Raw genomic sequence first — 21,356 nt, 5'->3', positions numbered from 1 at the left:
TTACCGTCACGTTCGTGTCTCCAGAAACGATGAAGGTGTATATGTAGGGAGCCAGGTGAGGAAATCCTGGCCCCCCTGAGCAATTGAATGTGCGATCATTCTGCCTGCAAGAGCAAAAGTTTCTTCGATTCCGTATTCCCTTTTTGGAATTCTCTTTTCACTGGACCCTTCAAAGAGATGCTTGTCAATTTCACCCAATAACATGGTGAAGAACTCTTTAGAAATAGCGCCACCGTCAATTCCTTCTTGTCCTTCGAAAGACACCCTCAGCTTCTTTGAGTAACCGTCGTCAAGCAAGCCCTTGTAAAAAGAGACAGCAGTCTGCCATAAATTGTCTGGATCAACGTGAAGACACAACGTCTCTTCGGATAGATTTGCAGTGAGACGTTCTCGAATTCGATTAAGAGTTTCGTCACCTTAATTAAAAACATGTCATATCATCACATAGGTGAACAGTGCAGAAACACCTTTAGATTCCTTAGCAGAGTTTTCATGCAACATCATATCAACTGCATCGCTTATATTGACTGCCACTGATGCAATCCGTGCAATGGACTCTCTGTTGTTTTGAGGAAAGATTAGGGACAAATGACGAATAGTATCCTGCATAAACAAGAAAAATTGTCAACATTGTCCCACTAACTTCATCATGCTTTACCTGAATACGCTCATCATCGTTTTCCCGCGAATCATCAGGAATTATAGGCGAATCATCAAGAATTATAGTCTGAACGCTAGGGTAAGAAGACGCCAAAATGGAATGTTTACGTTTTACGTCGTTGTCGCTGTCGTGTTCAGTGGTGTCGTGTCGACGGTTAGAGGTAACTGGCAAGGATTCTCCTTCGTGTGCTGTTGCCGTGACCGTCTTTCTTTCTTCAGTTAGTGCAACAGGAGTAGAAAGCCTACACGCAGACGTTTAATCAAATATATCTAAACAAATACATCATCGATTATTACGTATTTCTCTCACAAGACAAACGGTGACGTCGAAGCCGTGTCATAACGATAAGAGAGCCGCAATTCCTACACTCGGCCATTGGCTGCTCTGGCGCCGGGTGACTGTCAGATTGCTTTACATTTACAACATTAAAAACATATAACTTATATATAAAAAAAGGTTGCAGCGTACTTGTTCAGCTGGAGGAACAACTGGTATGTTCTGCTGCAATGGCCGTACGAAAATTCTTGTGTTTGCCCTTGTTGAGTCGGAGATGACTTCTGATGTTATTGATCGCGTGGTGGAACTGAGGGGTATCAGAACACGACAGTTTGGTGCAGCGCGAAGAAATTCGTATCCCCCACAGCCCTCCAATTGCGGAAAAGCTGAAAGAATCACATTATGCACGTGAAAGGCGTCGCCGTCGCGTTTGAACTGTAGACACTTTAAACCAAGCCCGGCGTCCAAGAGAGAAGTTATTTCCTCTGGTGTTGGCGTTGACCGCATAGACATTTCGGACAAACAGCACACGTTGCGCCCCAGCAATGCTTTCTGTGTGCTCTCTCGGCGATAAGGCGTAGCGCGCCGACTATGGCTGCTTCTCGTCGACCTTGAAGCGGATGCAGGCGTTGAAGTTGGGCGAAAAAGGTTTCGAAGTTCCTGACGAACAGACGTATCTCGAGGCGATACAGTAGAACCAACTGAAGAAGAGTTGCGAAACGCAGACGGCCGTTCAGTCTGAACCGGAAGTGGTCCTCGAGTGGGGCCCTTCTGTTTCTGTGCTCGTTTGCGACTGTCCAAGACTCGGTTGTTCGCGCAACGAGATTTCACGCAACGGCGTAACGCTGGGTCGTCCACGCAACGAAACTTCACGTGACGGCCCCGCGTTGTCACCTTCAACGGCAAGATTTACGTACCTACGCTTCACTTGCAGCGAAGGAGTTTACGTCTAAGGGTGCTTATGAGTTCAGACAATTGCCCTGACACACTCTGAATTCCTTCGGATAGGACTCGTAGGCTGCGTTGCTCATCGCTGTTTGCCATGCCGTTCGATATACGGGACTCTAAGTTGTGTCTGGGCGCGATGTGCATTCCCAGTCCTAGCGCGCTATTTGAGTCTCAAAAATGAACCAGGACAACGTCCTACACTTTATTGAGTACATTCGCCGTCTCATCAATGACATCCGTTGTACTATAGATGCTGCTTCACTTGATGATCTGGAAGATATTGTGGCGCGCTCCGAATCAGCCTTGATACACGTTGTCAGGGTAGAACACTTGCTAGGACGCGACGGAAACGGATTGGTGACTCTTCTCCAACAGTTCCTGTTGGCTCTGCGATGCAGGCACGAGAGCAGGCAACGAGAAATGGTGGCTTCAGGATACGCAGCCCCTCGCGAAGGTAAACTGAACTTTAGGATTTCTGTAAATGTTTTCATGAAGTCTTCTTCATTTTAGCGTCTTCTGGCCTAAGAGGGCGTCCTACAATTCAAGTTGAAAGGGATCAACTGGAATATTTGATTGATTTGGACTTCACTGTGGGAGAAATAGCTGCAATCGTCGGCTGCTCCGTCAGGACTATTCATCGAAAACTGGCCGCTGAGAGCTTGTCTATTCGTGGCTCATACACTGCAATTTCTGACAGTGATTTAGACGCGGCTGTTATGGAGATAAATCACGAATTCCCTAGGCACGGCTATCGGCTTGTTGAAGGCCATTTGCAATCGAGAGCAATTAAAGTTCCAAGATACCGAGTGAGGTCAAGCCTTGTGCGAGTTGACCCGCAAGGAGTGTCACTGCGGTGGTCTTATACGGTTCAAAGGCGAAGATATCACGTACATGGCCCAAATGCTCTTTGGCATATAGACGGGTTGCACGCTCTTATTCGATGGAAAATTGTAGTTCACGGCGGTGAGTTTTTAATTCAATGCCAGTTAGTTGTTTAAATAACATTCATTATGGTTAGGCATTGACGGTTACAGTAGAATTCCAGTTTTTTTGCGCTGTTTCTCAAATAACAAGGCGGCAACAGTTTTGTCTTACTTTGTCCAAGCCTGTGAAACATACGGTATTCCGTCACGGGTAAGAGGAGACCGTGGAACAGAGAATGTCGACGTTGCCGCGTGGATGATAGAAAACCGAGGAACGGAGCGACGCAGTTTTATAGCTGGGCGGTCAGTGCATAACCAACGAATAGAAAGGCTTTGGAGAGACGTGACTGTTGCTGTTGCTGCAACGTACCGGGAACTCTTTGAATTTTTAGAATTGGAAAGACTGCTTGACAGCGACAATGAGGTAGACCTCCTTTGCCTTCATTACACGTTCATGCCCCGAATTCAACGTTCTCTTGATTCTTTTCTGCAAGCCTGGATTCGGCATAGAATTCGATCTGAACGAGGTCAAACGCCCCTGCAAGTAAGACAACAGCAACGCTAATTTGTGCGGGTATGTAAACGGAATGTACGCAGCTCTGGGTGCGCGGTCAGCTAAGAATGTTTGGGTCAGGATATTCCATCAATGAAGACGCAGAGGATGACTACGGTGTTGATTGGATGGGGCCCGTCACTGCAGATTCAAGTTCTGAGGGTGTTGTTTTGGAAGACGTACCTTGCCCATATCCCGCGAACAGCGACAGCGACTTCAAGCTGAAATTGACCCTCTTGCACTTTCGCACGACAGAGGGATTGATATATACCGCCGCACGTCTCAATTTGTTGGAAGAGAATTAGGTTTTTAGTCTAAAGACAGTACATTGCAAACATTGTGGTAGATTCGTAAATTTCTGGTAACATCCAATCATGGTTTGAGGTTCATGGTTCATGGTTCATGGTTCATGGTTCATGGTTCATGGTTCATGGTTTGAGGTTCATGGTTCATGGTTCATGGTTCATGGTTCATGGTTCATGGTTCATGGTTTGAGGTTCATGGTTTATTTTTGGCAGAAACGGCGCGCCATATATATCATTCTCAAACAAGCGCGTGCAATATTAGCTCTAGCGGTTGGGCGTTCGCGGAGTGAGGGGCGGGTGAAGCGGAAGTGGTACGTGTCACGCATGATGGAACGCACGTACCGATGATGGAACGGCCGGCCGTTCTCCGCGATGCCGGCACGTATCTGGGCGTGCCATAGCTCGTTCGAAAGCTCGATCATCGGGCAATAAAATTATAAATTTTCGGTTTAAATTGGTTTATTCGTTTAGGCGCAATTCCGGTGTAAGTGTAGGGTGTGACGCATCGATTATGGAACACTTTTGCGACCTCTAAGCTTTCGAAGATCATCGAAAGCTGACTGTATAGAGTCCCGTATCAAAAGTCGGAACACATCAAATCCCGGACTGCTTCCCGCGCGTTCCCTGCTTGACAGGGCCGACCGCGCGTCAGTTATTTTGGAAGCTTAGGTGATTAGCATCTCTGGCACACAGCAGTTGCGGAGCGATCAAGTCGCACATAAGAGCAAGAAGGATTTGTTTGTTTCTTTTTCGGGTAATCTAATCTCGGACGGACATCATCGTATCACGGACAACGCGATTTTCTCGTCAACCGTACACTTTGAGAACAAAAGCCGCATATCGATCGAAAGCTCTATCGTTCCTTTATCTAATGCCATTTAGAGTACGCCGATCCGACCAGCGGTCGCCGAGAAAATCGAGTTTCAAAAGAGGCACTTCTGTATCAAAAGTCGGACACCCTTTTTTCTTCTAAACCGGATTCTCTTCGACAAGCGCATGTAAGTGGAATAAAATGAAGATACTAACGGCCAATTTAAAATATAACAAGCAAAAGTGGCTAAAATTATAGACTTTTTCATGGAAATCGTACTTGCAACCGTCGTTACTGAGCTTCTAACTCACTTTCGTAGATTGCATAGCATCGATTAAGGCTCTTCGCAGTTTTTAACAAGGATTTCGGGTCGCTTGCACACATTTTAGCAGGTTTTCTCATTTTCAAATTTGTAAATTGAAAATTGAAAATTGAAAAGAACCTCTGAAAAGGGCACAAGCAAGCAGAAAATCTTGTTAGGAACACTTGCAGAGCTCGGATTTTGAGACTCGCGATGGAAGAAACTAAGTTGGTTAGTAGATTCTACTAGAATGAGAGCACAAAAACTACTCTAATGTGGCTACTTTTGCTTGTTTCATCTTACTTTAGACGTTGGTTTTCTCAACGTGTTCGGCTTACATGCGCTCTTTGAAGAGAATCCACTTTGGAAGAAAATGGTTTGTTCGACTTTTGATATAGAAGTGCCTCTTTTCAAACAAGATTTTCTCGGCCACCGCTGGTCGGATCGGCGTACTCTAAACGGCATTAGATAGGGGAACGATAGAGCTTTCGATAGATATGGGACTTTTGTTCTCAAAGTTTACGGTTGACGAGAAAATCGCGTTGTCCGGGATTTGATGATGTCCGTCCGAGATTAGATTACCCGAAAAAGAAACAAACAAACCCTTCTTGCTCATCAGTACGACACGATGGCTCCGCAACTGCTGTGTGCCAGAGATGCTAATCACCTACGCTTCCAAAATAACTGACGCGCGGTCGGCCCTGTCAAGCAGGGAACGCGGGAAGCCAGGGCCGTAGCTAGCTTCGTAAAATGGGGGGTTGGAAATTTTGGCGCGCGAAGCTTGCCGAAAATTTTTTAGGGAGCGTGGCCAAAAATTTTAAATTTGGAGCGTCTATTCAAATAGTATAAACTGTTTTTTGCTAATTTTCTTGGATGCCTTCCAAGAATTTTACTAAACTTTGCCTAAATCTGCGTCTTTTGGTTGGTACTTCGAATTATCCCTTCTTATCCCTTAGCTCTAACGGCCAGTGTATGACAGAAACGTTTTCACGTACCTTGTATATGTTTACAAATAGAAATTAGGTCTCGTGGCTACGTCACAGACAACTATAGAAGGGTCAAATGTTTGCACTTCAGTACTATTGCACTTCTAATGTCACGCAAAGATCAAAGTCATTTTTTCCGACTGAAAAAAAGGGGGGTTCGGTCGAACTCCCTCGAACCCCCCCTGGCTACGGGCCTGGAAGCTGTCCGGGATTTGATGTTGTCCGACTAATGATACGGGACTCTACCTTCTACGGAGTATGTCAAACCATAGATAGAGGAGAAGGGGGATTGGATGCTCGTTTGCTGGCGTTGAGGGAACCAATGACGCCTTCACAGCAAAGACTCGGCGGCTCGCTTGTTACAAAAAACGTCCCAAATACATTGTTCTAAAGAACAGTCGCACTGAGCTTAAAAGGGAAAGTTTTTGAACATCGCCCAGTGTAAAGCTTCGGGTGCGAGTATACGAGACTTGCGTGACACACCTTGCTTCAAGCAAACAGTGGGCACAAAGTAGGAGTTGCCTATCCCTCTATTTTTTATCTATGGTCTAGCTTGAGATTCACCCCGTGCTCAACGTGGACGGGACCAACGTCTTTAGTCTTCTTTTTCTCGTCGTTTAAAGGATCATTATAGGGGTGCAGTTCCTCACTTGCCTTTGGCATCGCTTCGAGACTATGATTCACTACTTGAGCCGACGACCGGTTCAGCCAAGAACGGTCAAAACGAAACCTGTTGGACCTTCACCCGACGCGGAAGCCTGACAATTCGTTAAATTGGAGGTCGACGGAAATCAGAAAAGGACTGTAGTTGCTCTAGAGCCTCCCTCATGATTTCCATGGTGGGGGGCGCCCGTGCTGTTTTTGTATCACTTAATTTCATTAATTAAGTCTTTCAAGTGATTATCAACTTACAATTTTTCTGCATTGGTCTGCGCTTTGCAATTGGTTTTTGTGTGACATCCTACTTATGTTTGATTTCTCTTGAGTCAGCGAATCTGATAGCCTAGCTCTCATCGCCCTTCACTGCTTAATTAATTAATTAGCCTAGATAGACCTAGAACGCGTGTACCCTGACGGAAGTATAGGAATCTCCTCCACCCTTCGGGAGAAAATGTGTTCATGAGAATTCTATGAAAATCCTGTCATTTTCACTTTATCTTTTCCGCAATATCTCTGTTGAGAGTACAGACTTTGTTCTGAATTCTAGCGCCGTTCACAACGTCTATTCCTGCATACGCTATTTGACTCAGTGCCACATATAGAGACTCAAGTGAAATGGTGATCGTACTTGATATGGCCTGTTGTGGCTTTTCGTGCCTTTACAGCTTCTTTCTGGACAACATGTACTTGAAAAATCCTTGACAGAACGCAAAATATAGTCCTAACGCTTCTCTTTAGTCGTTCTTTATACTTCCTACGCTTTAATTCAACGCCATCGCCAACATCGAAATGATATCGAGCGTTGAGCAGGTCATACGAATGTACTAGCCTCGCGGAGCCAGGCTACGAGCAGTGAGGATGTACCTGACCGCGCCCTCACGCCTAGCGCGCTATGGCGTTTCTCTCACCGATCTGCTCGTAGGGCCTGGCTCCGCGAGGCTACGAATGTACTGCAGGATGCTCCACGCTGCTTGGTGTGCAGAACGCCGCGAAAGGCCGAAAGTTCGAATTCGTTTGGGTCGCCCTCCCCATATATCTTAGTTAGCGCGCTAGACGTCAAATGTTTTCTCGCTACTGTGCGGCTTTTATGCGATTTAGATGAGCCTTTATCACTACGCAACCAAAGATAGATCGAAATACGCTGGAGTCATCGTCCAAGCGGCTCGATCAGCATATGAACGCATCCGAAGCGAATCGCAGGTGAGCGAGTGCGTCCCTCTCCATTCTACGACCAAATGCAACAAAACTGTTGCTTTCCGCTTCGATTCTGAGCCCCGAAACTGACCCCGGGGAGTATATACCGAAAGCCTGCAAAGAAGGCTTTTATAAGATTTATGCAAACTGTGTGATCGATGAGAGTTAAAAATGAGCCTAGAATCGCCGAAATTTAGCCAGAATCCACTCCCTCTGAAAAAATTTTTGGGGACTTTGACCTCAGCCCCAAATGTTGCATCCGCCACTGACTTACCTTGATCAACACGCTTTAGAGGCAATGCACTTCACTTTGAATCGATGCAAGAGTTCCTATATGTAACACTAGAAATAGGAAAATCTTATAACCTCACCTGCTAAACAAAACAAGTTTACCTAAGGAATAAACGACTTCCACAGCAACACCTTAACTTTTTAATCAAAAACGCGCTATCAGGTCACAGACGCTTTTACTTGAATCGTTCCCTATGCTTAGCCAGGAAAACGGCTGGGGTTCTCTTCCACTTCACGCGCGCTTACTCCCCGTTCCCGTATAATTTCTATGCAAATTGCCATGACGATAAGGCAAACACAGGTGGCAGGGAAAGAAGCAAAGAAAGTTGATTCAACGGTTAGCCGAGTTCGTAGATAAATAGGTGTGGTGTCGGTGGAAGTTAGTATATTACTGTGATGCAGTCGAGGATTGTTCGTGATTGGCTAACTGCATCGTCGTGTGACTCCGTCTCATTATAAGAGTGTTGCATTACCTGATAAGCTGTTAGTCCATCGGCGCCACTCTCACCTGCAGCAATGGCAGCAGTGGTGCTCTTCGCGCTTTGTTCTTTAGTTGGTTTTTGCCACAGTGATGAGTTTTACATCGCAGACGTTTTTCCACCGGCCGACTTTGATCTGGAATATCTAGAAGATATGGGTAGGAGTGCCTGAACACGCCTTCATATTGTGGTTCAGCTTTTCGGTCTTCGGCCCCAGAAAAGTATTCTCCCCCCAGCAGTAGAATGTAAACGCGTAGCCGTAGATCTAGAGACAACGTACGTCTACCCTCCTGTGCACCGTAGTTGCTTCTGAGTTCCAGTAGAGGACTTTATAGTCTTCGCACGGGATCTCTATTTCCTGCTTCTAAATATATTAGTTTTTGCATACCCATTTCTCGCGTAATGCAATTTTCTATATATTGTAAAATGCTTTTTTATTGGGACCAGATAACATTAGGTCTATGATATAGCATTGAAATACAATTTACAAGCATGGAAGGGTTGTTCTAAATTTGTCTTTTCATTGTGACTGATTACTCTTCATCTCCTTCCTTGTTGCAGACATTCTTCAATCCTTGGAAAACATGCATTGTGAAGGTCAGTATTATGTCTCTTTCTTATATTTTCAATTCATTTTTTCAGTATCTTTATTTGTTTCAGTAGCTAGGCGCGCGGTCTTTTCCTTCCTTTCTTATATAAGGAAGAGCGTGTAGCATTAGCTTGCCCTTCGTTTCTTAAATGAGGTAAAGCGTGTAGCATGAGCAGGCCCTTCGTTTCTTATATAAGGTAGAGCGTGTAGCATGAGCTTGCCCTTCGTTTCTTATATAAGGTAGAACGTGTAGCATGAGCAGGCCCTTCGTTTCTTCTATAAGGTAGAGCGTGTAGCATGAGCAGGCCCTTCGTTTCTTATATAAGGTAGAGGGTGTAGCATGAGCAGGCCCTTCGTTTCTTCTATAAGGTAGAGCGTGTAGCATGTTCTTGCCCTTCGTTTCTTCTATAAGGTAGAGGGTGTAGCATGAGCACGCCCTTCGTTTCTTCTATAAGGAAGATCGTGTAGCATGAGCTTGCCCTTCCTTTCTTATATTAGGTAGAGCGTGTAGCATGAGCAGGCCCTTCCTTCCTTATATAAGGTAGAGCGTGTAGCATGAGCAGGCCCTTCCTTTCTTATATGAGGTAGAGCGTGTAGCATGAGCTTGCCCTTCGTTTCTTATATAAGGTAGAGCGTGTAGCATGAGCAGTCCCTTCGTTTCTTATATAAGGTAGAGCGTGTAGCATGAGCAGGCCCTTCCTTTCTTATATAAGGTAGAGCGTGTAGCATGAGCAGGCCCTTTCTTTCTTATATAAGGTAGAGGGTGTAGCATGAGCTTGCCCTTCGTTTCTTATATAAGGTAGAACGTGTAGCATGAGCAGGCCCTTCGTTTCTTCTATAAGGTAGAGCGTGTAGCATGAGCAGGCCCTTCCTTTCTTATATAAGGAAGAGCGTGTAGCATGAGCAGGCCATTCGTTTCTTATATAAGGTAGAGCGTGTAGCATGAGCTTGCCCTTCGTTTCTTATATAAGGAAGAGCGTGTAGCATTGGCTTGCCCTTCGTTTCTTAAATGAGGTAAAGCGTGTAGCATGAGCTTGCTCTTCGTTTCTTCTATAAGGTAGAGCGTGTAGCATGAGCAGGCCCTTCCTTTCTTATATAAGGTAGAGCGGGTAGCATGAGCAGGCCCTACGTTTCTTATATAAGGTAGAGCGTGTAGCATGAGCAGGCCCTTCGTTTCTTCTATAAGGAAGATCGTGTAGCATGAGCTTGCCCTTCCTTTCTTATAATAGGTAGAGCGTGTAGCATGAGCAGGCCCTTCGTTTCTTATATAAGGTAGAGCGTGTAGCATGAGCAGGCCCTTCGTTTCTTCTATAAGGAAGATCGTGTAGCATGAGCTTGCCCTTCCTTTCGTATATAAGGTAGAGCGTGTAGCATGAGAAGGCCTTTCGTTTCTTATATAAGGTAGAGCGTGTAGCATGAGCAGGCCCTTCGTATCTTCTATAAGGAAGATCGTGTAGCATGAGCTTGCCCTTCCTTTCTTATATAAGGAAGAGCGTGTAGCATTAGCTTGCCCTTCGTTTCTTAAATGAGGTAAAGCGTGTAGCATGAGCTTGCTTTTCGTTTCTTCTATAAGGTAGAGCGTGTAGCATGAGAAGGCCCTTCCTTTCTTATATAGGTACAGCGTGTAGCATGAGCTTGTCCTTCGTTTCTTATATAAGGTAGAGCGTGTAGCGTGAGCAGGCCCTTCTTTTCTTATATAAGGTAGAGCGTGTAGCATGAGCAGGCCCTTCGTTACTTCTATAAGGTAGAGCGTGTACCATGAGCAGGCCTTTTCTTTCTTATTCTGCATTTATTCAGAATTAATTCTGCATTCATTGAGAATAAATTCTGCATTATTTCAGAATAAATTCTTCATTAATCTAGAATAATTTCTGCATTAATTCAGAATAAATTCTGCATTAATTCAGAATAAATTCTGCATTAATTCAGAATAAATTCTGCATTAATTCAGAATAAATTCTGCATTAATTCAGAATAAATTCTGCATTAATCTAGAATAATTTCTGCATTAATTCAGAATAAATTCTGCATTAATCCAGAATAAATTCTGCATTAATTCAGAATTAATTCTGCATTAATTCAGAATAAATTCTGCATTAATTCAAAATACATTCTGAATTAATTCAGAATAAATTCTGCATTAATTCAGAATAAATTCTACATTAATTCTGTATAAATTCTGAATTAATTCAGAATAAATTCTGAATTAATTCAGAATAAATCCTGCATTAAGTCAGAATAAATTCTGTGTTTATTCAGAGAATGTGAGATTTTTTCCCGATGTTTTAGCGCGCGTTACACTCGAAAAGCCCTGCTTGTCGTTCGTCTCCTGTGCATCGCTTAGCGAGCGAGTTTGAGGTTCTTGATCGACTTCTTGTCGTGTTCCGTCACGTTCTGAACGGTTATTGCTAAGTTTTTCGTCGTCATGGCGTTTCGGGGTGTACGAGCGATCTTTTAGAACGATCGCCGACGTATCGTCGACTCACGACTGAGCGCCTGTCGTTTTCTTCACCTTACATACGATCATGGATGCTTCATGGCAGCGTAGCTCTCGTAAAGAATATAGAATGTTGAAAAGAAAGCTGAAGCACCTTGTCTACGTAAGTTCACGATCTTTTATTCTGCATTAATTCAGAATTAATTCAGAATTAATTCTGCATTAATTCAGAATAAATTCTGCATTAATTGAGAATAAATTCTGCTTTTATTCAGAATAAATTCTGCATTAATTCAGAATTAATTCAGAATAAATTCTTAATTAATTCTGCATTAATTCAGAATTAATTCTGCATTTTTTCAGAATTAATTCGGCATTAATTCAGAATAAATTCTTAATTAATTCTGCATTAATTCAGAATTAATTCTGCATTTTTTCAGAATTAATTCGGCATTAATTCAGAATAAATTCTGCATTAATTCAGAATAAAATCTGCATTAATTCAGAATAAATTCTGCATTAATTCAGAATAAATTCCTTATGTATTCTGCATTAATTCAGAATTAATTCTGCATTTATTCAGAATTAATTCTGCATTTATTCAGAATATGTCCTGGGACATTTGTCCTGGGACAATTTTTCCTGGGGACAATTTGTCCTGGGGACAATTTGTCCTGGGGACAATTTGTCCTGGGACAATTTGTCCGGGGACAATTTGTCCTGGGGACAATTTGCCCTGGGGACTATTTGTCCTGACACAATTTGTCCTGGGACAATTTGTCCTGGGGACAATTTGTCCTTAGACAATTTTTCCTGGGGACAATTTGTCCTGGGGACAATTTGTCCTGGGGACAATTTGTCCTGGGACAATTTGTCCTGGGACAATTTGTCCTGGGGACAATTTGCCCTGAGGACTATTTGTCCTGACACAATTTGTCCAGGGACAATTTGTCCTGGGGACAATTTGTCCTAGGACAATTTGTCCTTCTCCTATGCCTTTTGCCTTCTCCCTTTGCCTTTTGCTTTCTCCTTTGCCTTTTGCCTTCTCCCTTTGCCTTTTGCCTTCTCTCTTTGCCTTTTGCTTTCTCCTTTGCCTTTTGCCTTCTCCCTTTGCGTTTTGCCTTCTCCCTTTGCCTTTTGCCTTCTCCCTTTGCCTTTTGCCTTCTCCCTTTGCCTTTTGCCTTCTATGGATGGAGCAAAGGTATGTGATGTAGGTAGAGTTTTAGTTATTGAGGGGTCTCTAATTTGTGTCTTTAGATATGTAAGGAAGAAGGATATAAGCAAGGGACGCGTGTGGGAAGGGGAGGAAAGGAAGGGAAGGCAATCAGAAGGAAGGATGACTCTCGAGGGGGCAAAGGTATGTGATGTAGGTAGAGTTGTCCTGGGGACAATTGTCCTGGGACAATTGGTCCTGGGACAATTTGTCCAGGGACAATTTGTCCTGGGACTATTTTTCCTGGGACAATTTGTCCTGGGACAATTTGTCCTGGGGACAATTTGTCCTGGGGACAATTTGTCCTGGGACAATTTGTCCTGGGACAATTTGTCCTGGGACAATTTGTCCTGGGGACAATTCGTTCTGGGACAATTTGTCCTGGGGACAATTTGTCCTGGGGACAATTTGTTTATGACGTCAACATGTTAAACCGGTGGGGTCAGGTGCGTATGTTAGCGCGCGCGTCTCGTTTCGAAGTAACACGGTTTCTGGCTCGTTTTCGACGATGCGAAGGTCCGAGCGACGTCAAAAGGTAAGTAGTAGATAGTTAAGAAGCAGTTTTAGAGCGTTCGTCGCCCGCGGAGCGCGCGTACGAACGCGTCGCGTCGCCAAGTGGTGGCGCGAGCTTAGAATAGTGAATTTTTCGTTTCGAGTGGCTTCGAAACGAAGGATTCGAGACGGTTTAGAACGTTTTACGACGCGAAGCGTCGCTTTCGGCGTCGTTTTCGCCGAATTAATGTGTCCATAAAAGGGGGCGTGTTCCCTTTCTTTCGCACGTGCTCTACGGCAAACGGCGACTCGGATGCCGTCGAGTGGCGGCAATTTGTAAACTGCACCATATGCCCTCTCGATCGACGTGCCGCTTATCGTCGTACGACGCGGCGTCGCGGAGTGGCGGCACGGTTAAGGTGGTGTCGTTTACGGTGTACGCGCGTAGGCGTATTGTTTGTTTCGCTTTATTTTATGTCAAAAATTGGCGAAAATTGGTAAACGTGGTACCAGGTTTTATTTGTGAGACCACGACGAATCGAATGGCACCGGTGCGGTGCTCGTGCGACGTCTCCTTGCAGAGTTGTGCGCTTTTTCGCGAAACAAGTCGCGAATTGGAAACTCGATTTTTGTCCTTCGATTTTCTGCGCCGTGCAGTCGCTTCTGTTGCCGTTTTGTGGTTTTTTGAGGAGGATTTGGGATGGCTGAAAGGCACGAAAAGGTTTTTTTCGCGTGCGATCGAAATTTGGTCAAAATTTCGCTAAATCCAACTTTTGCGTTTCGGACTCGTTTCGAACGTCTCGTAGACGTCTTTCCCTTCATCGTAGAGCATTGTGGTTTGGACAATTTGTCCAGGGACAATTTGTCCTGGGGACAATTTGTCCTAGGACAATTTGTCCTTCTCCTATGCCTTTTGCTTTCTCCTTTGCCTTTTGCCTTCTCCCTTTGCCTTTTGCTTTCTCCTTTGCCTTTTGCCTTTTCCCTTTTTTCTTTTGCCTTCTCCCTTTTCGTTTTGCCTTCTCCCTTTGCCTTTTGCCTTCTCCCTTTGCGTTTTGCCTTCTCCCTCTTTTCTTTCGCGTTTTACGATAAATACGAGATACCAAGTCGCTGGGTGTCCTCGATTGTTAAGGTTGGGTGTACGAACGCTCTCGAACGACCTTCCAGACCGTTCGAATGCCAGAAATAAAATGCTATACCTATGTGTCATTCCCGGCCGAAGCCCGGCGTTAATCAGGAAAGGAACGCCCTTTCCTGGAGACAGTGGGCACGCCCGTAACTACCCCTATGGCGGAGTTAATACTTCTCAAATTTAACACAAAGAATGCCAATAACGCGAATAATGAATACTAGTGGTTCCACGTAAACCTAAGAATTTTTTAGAGTGAGACCCTGGCTGGATTTGTTATTTTTCTTCGTGCCTGAAAATTTCGATAGAGTCTTTGAGTTGGTCTAAAGCAGCTGAAATGTGCTCTGAAAAAGAAGCCCATCTATGGTCAATTGATAAAGAGGATGTAGCACTCCGGGATTATTTAGATTATCACTATAGACACAGAGCATTTTTTGTCGGATTAGTTAGCTCGCCTATAACAAGAAGAGCCTACAGCTATCGGTGGTCGGACGAATCGCCGTTTGTCTATTCAAACTGGGAACTTTTGAACGCGCGCTGCGAAGACGATTTATGTACAGCCATCGTTCCTAACCGGAAAACAACCGGTTCTATCATTAATTGGATCTCCGTTTCCTGTTCGTCTCCAAATGGATTCATCTGCGAGAAACCAAAAAGTGAGGCTGAATTCTTATCGCCGCTTTTGATGCATGTCTTTTTTCTATTCTCAGGGCTGACAGCCGATGTACGACTTGTCGACGGCGTTACATCCAATCGCGGTCGCCTTGAAATTTTTCTAGACGGTGTTTGGGGACGCGTGTGTATGCCGAAAAGCGGTGTTAATGTCAGTCAAACGGCGGTTGCAGTCTGTCGCCATTTGGGGTACCCTGATGTTTTCTTTGCGCGTGCTTTGAATTTCTCGGAGAAGGCAACAAAGCAAATACTTCGTTTTTCGTCGACTGTATGTGGAATGAAAATGCTATAAGTTGTTTATACGAAAGAGCGACGTGCGATTTGGATTTATTTGTTTCTTGTCAATCCAGTAGAACGCATTCCGTTGGGTTGCGACTCGTGAATGGCTCAGTGCCCAGTGAGGGTATTTTACAATTTTTGGTAGCTGGAATTTGGAAGGAAACTTGTACATCGAACCTCGCGGATTATTTTGTTACTATCTCTTGCATTTACTTGGGCTACGCCAAAGGAATTCTATCTAGAGCATACCTTGAAAAGGTTTTTAAAACTTTCTTCTTCCCATTTTGTTTTGGAAATCCACCTTGGCCCAAATGCTTTTTTGCTCATATATATTGCTTGAGGTCTTTAGCAATCAAGTGCTTCAATGCCGAGTGGCAAGTGCGACTGGTTAATACTGCTGATAAGACACACGAAACAGAGGGAAATGTTGAAGTCTTTCTTAAGGGATCGTGGACCAGTATCTGCAGCGAAGACGGCCACAAATGGGAGTTAACAGGAGCTAACGTTGTCTGTCGCCAATTGGGTTTTACAAAGGCAGTCTTAGCGTACTCGGAGAGCCTAGAATTCACTCCAAGAAGCCTAAATCAAAGTCATTCGTTTCTGACAGTTGCTTGCGATGGAAGCGAATCGTCGCTCCGACATTGTGAGCACATGTTAGCGCGAAATAATTCTTGCAGGAATGCCGTCGCAGTTTGCAAGAAAAATGAATGTGAACAATGCGGTGTTATGATTACAGTATTAACTAAAATTATTTCCTGTTTCAGATTGTCCTCCAGGATGGCTTCGCGGACTATTGCTACGTTATTTCGAAGGAATCTTGGTACATGGCTAGAGAGAGAAAAATGAGCAGCTGCCTTTGCATCACATCAGTTAGGAATGCCCTCGATCAGCTTTCGATTTGGGCAAGACGCACTTAGGGAAGCTCGATGTTCTCCCTGCGCGGGCCGCGGCCGGGTTATCCCCGTGCGAGGGAGGTAATAATTTTCTACCCATCCATGCAGTGGTACGTACACTCTTTTGCCATAAAGCTGTGCGTCACAGAGCAACTTCCCCAGTCATGCAAACCCAAAGGATCGAATTCTGAGACTGACGACGGCCTACTGGGATTGCCTCGGCTTTCGAGTTGCGCAAGAGAGGAACACCCAACTTCAACCTTGCGGGTTTTCCCCGTTAGGGAGAGTTGCGTCGCTAGCGTATCGCTATGCTAGTCGACCGGATAATATACATAGAAAGACGTCGCGATGACGCCTGTCCCCTGTCGCCTGTTGTACGAGTACGGTATGGAGAAAGATGGAGAAGGGCGTAATCACAAAGACTAGCTAATGAAATTGCTCTATATACAAGGCAAAAGGAAAAGACACCCTAAATAGCTATGTCCATATCTCAGTCGAATTAAAAAAAACGTCGAATTGGAAGAAAAGGTCGAGCTAGAAAAGCCTAAGGAACAAAAGGATTTATTTAGCTGTCTGTCTACGCGTGGAGATGAATTAATTTTTAAGAGGACTGAATCTGATCGGAATTTGGTACATACTCAAACGGCTCTCGACTATCCAACGCATTTTTTCTATCTAGCGCTACTTACAGCAATTTTTTTAGGTTGAAATTTCAATCGAGCTCATACTGACCGGTATATGACATCATTGGCACTTTGAAGTCACCTAAAACACACGTTTCATTGAAAAGGGCCCCTGTCTATAGTTCGTCTCGTGCCGTATAGAAGCACAGAATTTCGCAAAGTATATCATCGTTGGTTGCGCCGTGACAACAAAACGTTGTAGTATAGTCCACGTCTTCTCGCCTACGGGACTCTCCTGTTTTGATCCGGGTTAACTTTAGAGCTGCTTCATTTCGACTGGAGGTTTCCACGGGCTACCTCTTTTGTGACGGCGACAGTTGTAGAAGGGAATTCGAAGTAATTCTTCGCGGCGGTATCGTTTTCGCGAGAGTGAGGCCTCCTACGGGGTATCGCCTTCTCAAAACAGAAGGAAAGCCTTGCAAGTGAAGATCGATCGTTCTGTTTGAAGGCATGCTGACAGCCTACGCTGAGACGAGCAATCGGGGGGCTCATTGGTTCTCCATCAAGTAAGACCCAAAATTACTTGTCTCTGCTTCGATGCTCGTCTTTCCTTTGTCGTGCATCGTAGGCTTTTTTCGACGCCGAGAAACAAGCGTATAGGGGCATGTCAAGTTTCAGCTAGACGTACACGTGCCTGCGACGTTCACAGCATCCGCTGAGGAGCAAAAGTCTCGTAGCCCGGGTGGCCGTGAGCCCTCAAAAGGGGTCTCTTCAATTTTCTGGAATTGTTTCACACGTAGCTGTCTCAAGAGTGATATAGCCCTGAAAAAGTCCGGCATTCCTGTACAAAGAGTTTAATTTGTGCTGAAATCGTACCTATTGACATCGCCACGTCTCAATCTAGCTGTGACTGTGAAGGTATCGTCTCTAGCATTGGCTAAATCGTCTCTTTTCAGTGACGGTATCGACCCTGGCTACAGCCAGACGTACCATAGATATAACTTGGATATAACTTGGAAAGACTGTGGCGGTTGAATTAAGTGTGGGTTTACGCTTACGTCTAGCTGGACTTTCAGGCGATGAGAGGAGAAGGGCCTGGAAACGAAGCTAGTCTCCGCCTGCTTCGGCATATAGCGCGGCGGAAGAAAGCTACTAGTACGCGTTCTGCTTATCGGTCGAATAAAAAGACTGTGCGTCGATGATAAGAAAAATACTGCGAGGAAACAGACAGTCTGCTCGCTTGTTTATTGCCGCTGCGATGCTGCAGCGAGATAACAGATAATCTGAAATTCTCGTACAAACAATAATTCGGTTGTATGAGCGTTGTAGAGTACGTCGACACGTAATCGCATTTTTTCTATTAATGATTTTGCAGCGTGCCATTTCGAAACGTTTTTAATTCCTTTGACAGTTGCACAGCAGTGGCCGTTCACGAACTTCAATGTCACTAAAACTTAGCTTTCTGAGAGTGCTGGGAGAATGGTCCTGCTGATCGAAATATTCATGCAGAGTGGAAAGATTGTCGCCTGTACAGTGTTATGATATGGGGACGGAGCATTGGCACTGGCATGCTTGAAAAAATTAGAAATGAAAGAAAGCCGTCGCAGAATTGCAGACGCTTTGACTTTGCAACTTTAAACAACCAGTATGCGTAAAGGATCTGAAGCAAAAGAATGCTTTAAATTAAATAAATTTTTCTGGTGCATTTTAGTTCTACATATATAGGTACGCTTGTTTAAAACATGTAACAATTTCCCGTACAATAAGCCAACGCCCTTTTCTTAATAGACCAGACGAGGATGAAGGTCTTTCTAATCATTTTCGTTGCTGCTGCTATGTCTTCCACAGCTAAGCAGACGTCGACTGAGGTGCTGCGAAACGTTGCAAGGCTGGAGTATACGTAATAGCACGAACTGTTCCAGTTACTCATGCAACTCACATTGGTCAGAGTCTAACCAAAGTGTGTTTGCAGATTGGAATCAAAAAAATTGCTCGCAAATTAGCCTAGTTCTATTTGTGATGACCTAATTCTTACGTAGCGCTTGATGTTTCTCCTAGAAGGCAATTGATCCCGCTGTCGACTGCGGTTTGCGTCAGCTTGCTTTTGAGTACGCCAAAAAAGTCCTCTCATCTAGTCAGGCAACGTCAAATTTCAAGGAACCCGTCTACGCAGCGCTTGCGCTTGAGAACTGCACTTCATATAATAAGCTTTTTCCTACAGAAACAGTTGAGCGAAAGCCTCTTGTGAATCCGTCCGCCGACGTCAATTACTACGTTTCTGACTTGACAGGAAGCAACACTAATCCGGGTACGACAATTGATAAACCATTCAAAACCATATCCGCCGCTCAGAACGCAATACGTCTGCACCATCCCGTCCAATCTCGACCGCGTACTAATATATACGTGCGCAAAGGTGTCTACTTTGACGCGCTCGCACTTGATGCACTCGACAGTGGGCGTAACGATGACAATAAAATAACCTACCAAGCCTACGAAAACGAACAGGCTGTCATTAGCGGAGGTATTGACTTGAAACTGTCGTGGACACAAACCGGTCGTATATGGAAGGCAACAGTTCCGAAATATACTTCATTTAACTCGCTTTACGTGTATGGTTTGCACAAGAATAACACGCGTTTGATTCGAGCCCGTTGGCCCAACGGAAATCCGTTAGTACCAGGCGATGGGTACGCTCCCTCGAAGGGATCCTACAAAGCAACCGGAGCAACCGGGGAGCCTTTTGAAACAAACGCCATTTTAACAAGCTCTGCATCACACAAAGAGCTGAGTCGTGGTAGCCTCCGTCCGCTGAACACAAATTTCATTACAACAATTGAATACCCGACAACAAAGAGGGAATCGTGGGCCGACTTTCGTGCCTACAAAAACGGCACAATTCATCGTTTCAATACGTCGTTCAATTATCCTTTCTGGAATACGAACGTTCCAATGGGCCTCTACTTTGACTCGACGAACTTGACCAAACGTTGGGCTCACCCGGAAACAGGCGTTCTGCACACCTTCCATTCAAATGGATGGGGCGGATGGCAATTTGATATCGAGACCCTCGACGTGAAGGAGCCGACTATGGCCGTCTTTCATTTCCGTAGGGGAGGATTTCAAGAAGCGCGCGGTTCCGGATTCATAGGAGGAAAACCCTTTTACGTTGAAAACATCCTAGAAGAACTGGACAGTCCAAACGAATGGTTCTTAGACGAAGTAACGAGCACTCTGTACGTCATTCCCGATAACGAGACTAACCTTGAGAGCGTCCACGTGGTTGGAGCCGTTTCCGAATCAGCCTTGTTATTTCTCGGCTCTCAGGATGATCCCATTCACGACGTCACTTTCCGAGGGTTCACCTTTACGCACACGGCCACGACATACATGAGCGACTACGAGGTGCCGTCGGGCGGCGATTGGTCGATTCATCGTGGAGCTACCGTTTTCGCTGACGGTGCCGAGCGCATCGCTGTCGTCGACTGCACGTTCGATCAGCCGGGAGGCAACGGCGTGCTCTTTTCGCGCTACGTGCGCAATTCTACCGTTTCCGGATGCGAGTTTTACGCATGCGGCGACAGCGCCGTGGCTCTAGTAGGGGCAACCGATCTCATGAACGGCACTGCCGGATCGTATCCGGCGTACAATACGATTGAACGAAATCACATTCACGATATTGGGATTTTTGGCAAACAGACCTCAGGTTATTTTAAAGGCATAGCACGAGCAAATGTTGTTCGAGAGAACGTGATTTATAACGGACCGCGAGCGGGAGTCAATTTCAATGACGGATTTGCTGGCGGAGAAGTTCTAGAGGGAAACTTGATTTTCAACATGGTTAGGGAAACGGGCGATCACGGTCCGTTTAATAGCTGGGATCGTCAGCCTTGGCTCTGGAGTAAAACTGATATGCCCGGAAGTGATTTGGAACTGAGTCCCGCTACTCATCAGCTCAAAAATAATTTCATTTTTAACACGAATTTCCTTGGAATATCACATGGGTTGTACTGCATTGATCATGACGACGGCAGTTCGCAGTACAATGATACGGGCAACGTATTAGTCTACGGAGGGATAAAGTATAGAGATGGGGTAAACAAGAGTGCGAGTGGGAATTTAGTCGTCTACAGTCTTGGGGCAGCGTTTCAAGTGAATGGATTCTTGACAGATAGCTTCTTTGACAACACTGTCATTCTTAATGGGGGTCCGGGTTATACTTGCGTTGGTAATGCTGTTCCTGGCGTTACGACGATGGAAAACCGTTTTTTCACACCCAGTGACAAGAATTTGAGTTTCAGAACAAGCGGGTGCAAAGTCGATGGAACGACGTTGAAGGAATGGCAGAAAGGTTGCAAATGTGATCAAGATTCAACAATTAGCAGTGATGTGACTTTGCAGGAAATAGTTAGCATGGCTTCTGAGTTGCTAGGGCTAAATGTGCGAACTTTTAACTGGTATTGAATGTGATGTTGTACCACCCTGCGTAGGAGTCGGTACCGTGACTCTATATATAGCCACTGCGTTTTTAAAATGTAGGGCGGATCGCCCAACAAGCTTTAGAGAGGAATTGCCTCTGCTCTAAACCATCTTAGTCCTTGCGCAGTGTTTGCATGCGCATGGTTTCGCAGCCGGTCTCGATCG

At 45.0% G+C, this 21,356-nt stretch overlaps 2 protein-coding genes and 1 long non-coding RNA gene across 4 annotated transcripts; all 3 read left to right on the top strand.

The window, feature by feature from the left end:
• Window positions 1-2,305: 2,305 nt before the first annotated feature.
• Window positions 2,306-3,666, top strand: LOC136198647 (uncharacterized). The gene is made up of 4 exons (XM_065988653.1): window positions 2,306-2,339; window positions 2,396-2,848; window positions 2,904-3,352; window positions 3,406-3,666. Exons 1-4 carry the CDS (start codon window positions 2,306-2,308, stop codon window positions 3,664-3,666), a joined length of 1,197 nt encoding a protein of 398 aa, XP_065844725.1.
• A 9,450-nt stretch (window positions 3,667-13,116) lies between these two features.
• On the top strand, window positions 13,117-16,708 carry LOC136198286 (uncharacterized). Its single transcript, XR_010672729.1, has 3 exons — window positions 13,117-14,901; window positions 14,956-15,905; window positions 15,961-16,708. It is a non-coding gene; the product is annotated as an uncharacterized lncRNA (long non-coding RNA).
• A 1,779-nt stretch (window positions 16,709-18,487) lies between these two features.
• Window positions 18,488-21,178, top strand: LOC136198794 (uncharacterized). Of its 2 annotated transcripts, none has more exons than XM_065988837.1 (2): window positions 18,488-18,580; window positions 18,771-21,178. In XM_065988837.1, the coding sequence occupies exons 1-2, from the start codon at window positions 18,512-18,514 to the stop codon at window positions 21,174-21,176; spliced, it is 2,475 nt and encodes an 824-aa protein (XP_065844909.1). In that variant the 5' UTR covers window positions 18,488-18,511; the 3' UTR covers window positions 21,177-21,178. The 2 variants fall into 2 exon arrangements, with proteins under 2 accessions (XP_065844909.1, XP_065844910.1); XM_065988838.1 differs by having other exon boundaries at window positions 18,507-18,580; window positions 18,774-21,178.
• The last annotated feature ends 178 nt before the right edge of the window (window positions 21,179-21,356 follow it).

Source organism: Oscarella lobularis, chromosome 19, assembly GCF_947507565.1.
Source record: "Oscarella lobularis chromosome 19, ooOscLobu1.1, whole genome shotgun sequence".
NCBI lineage: Eukaryota > Metazoa > Porifera > Homoscleromorpha > Homosclerophorida > Oscarellidae > Oscarella > Oscarella lobularis.
Note: the sequence above shows the minus strand (reverse complement) of the source record. Positions and strands in the feature narration are given on the sequence as shown.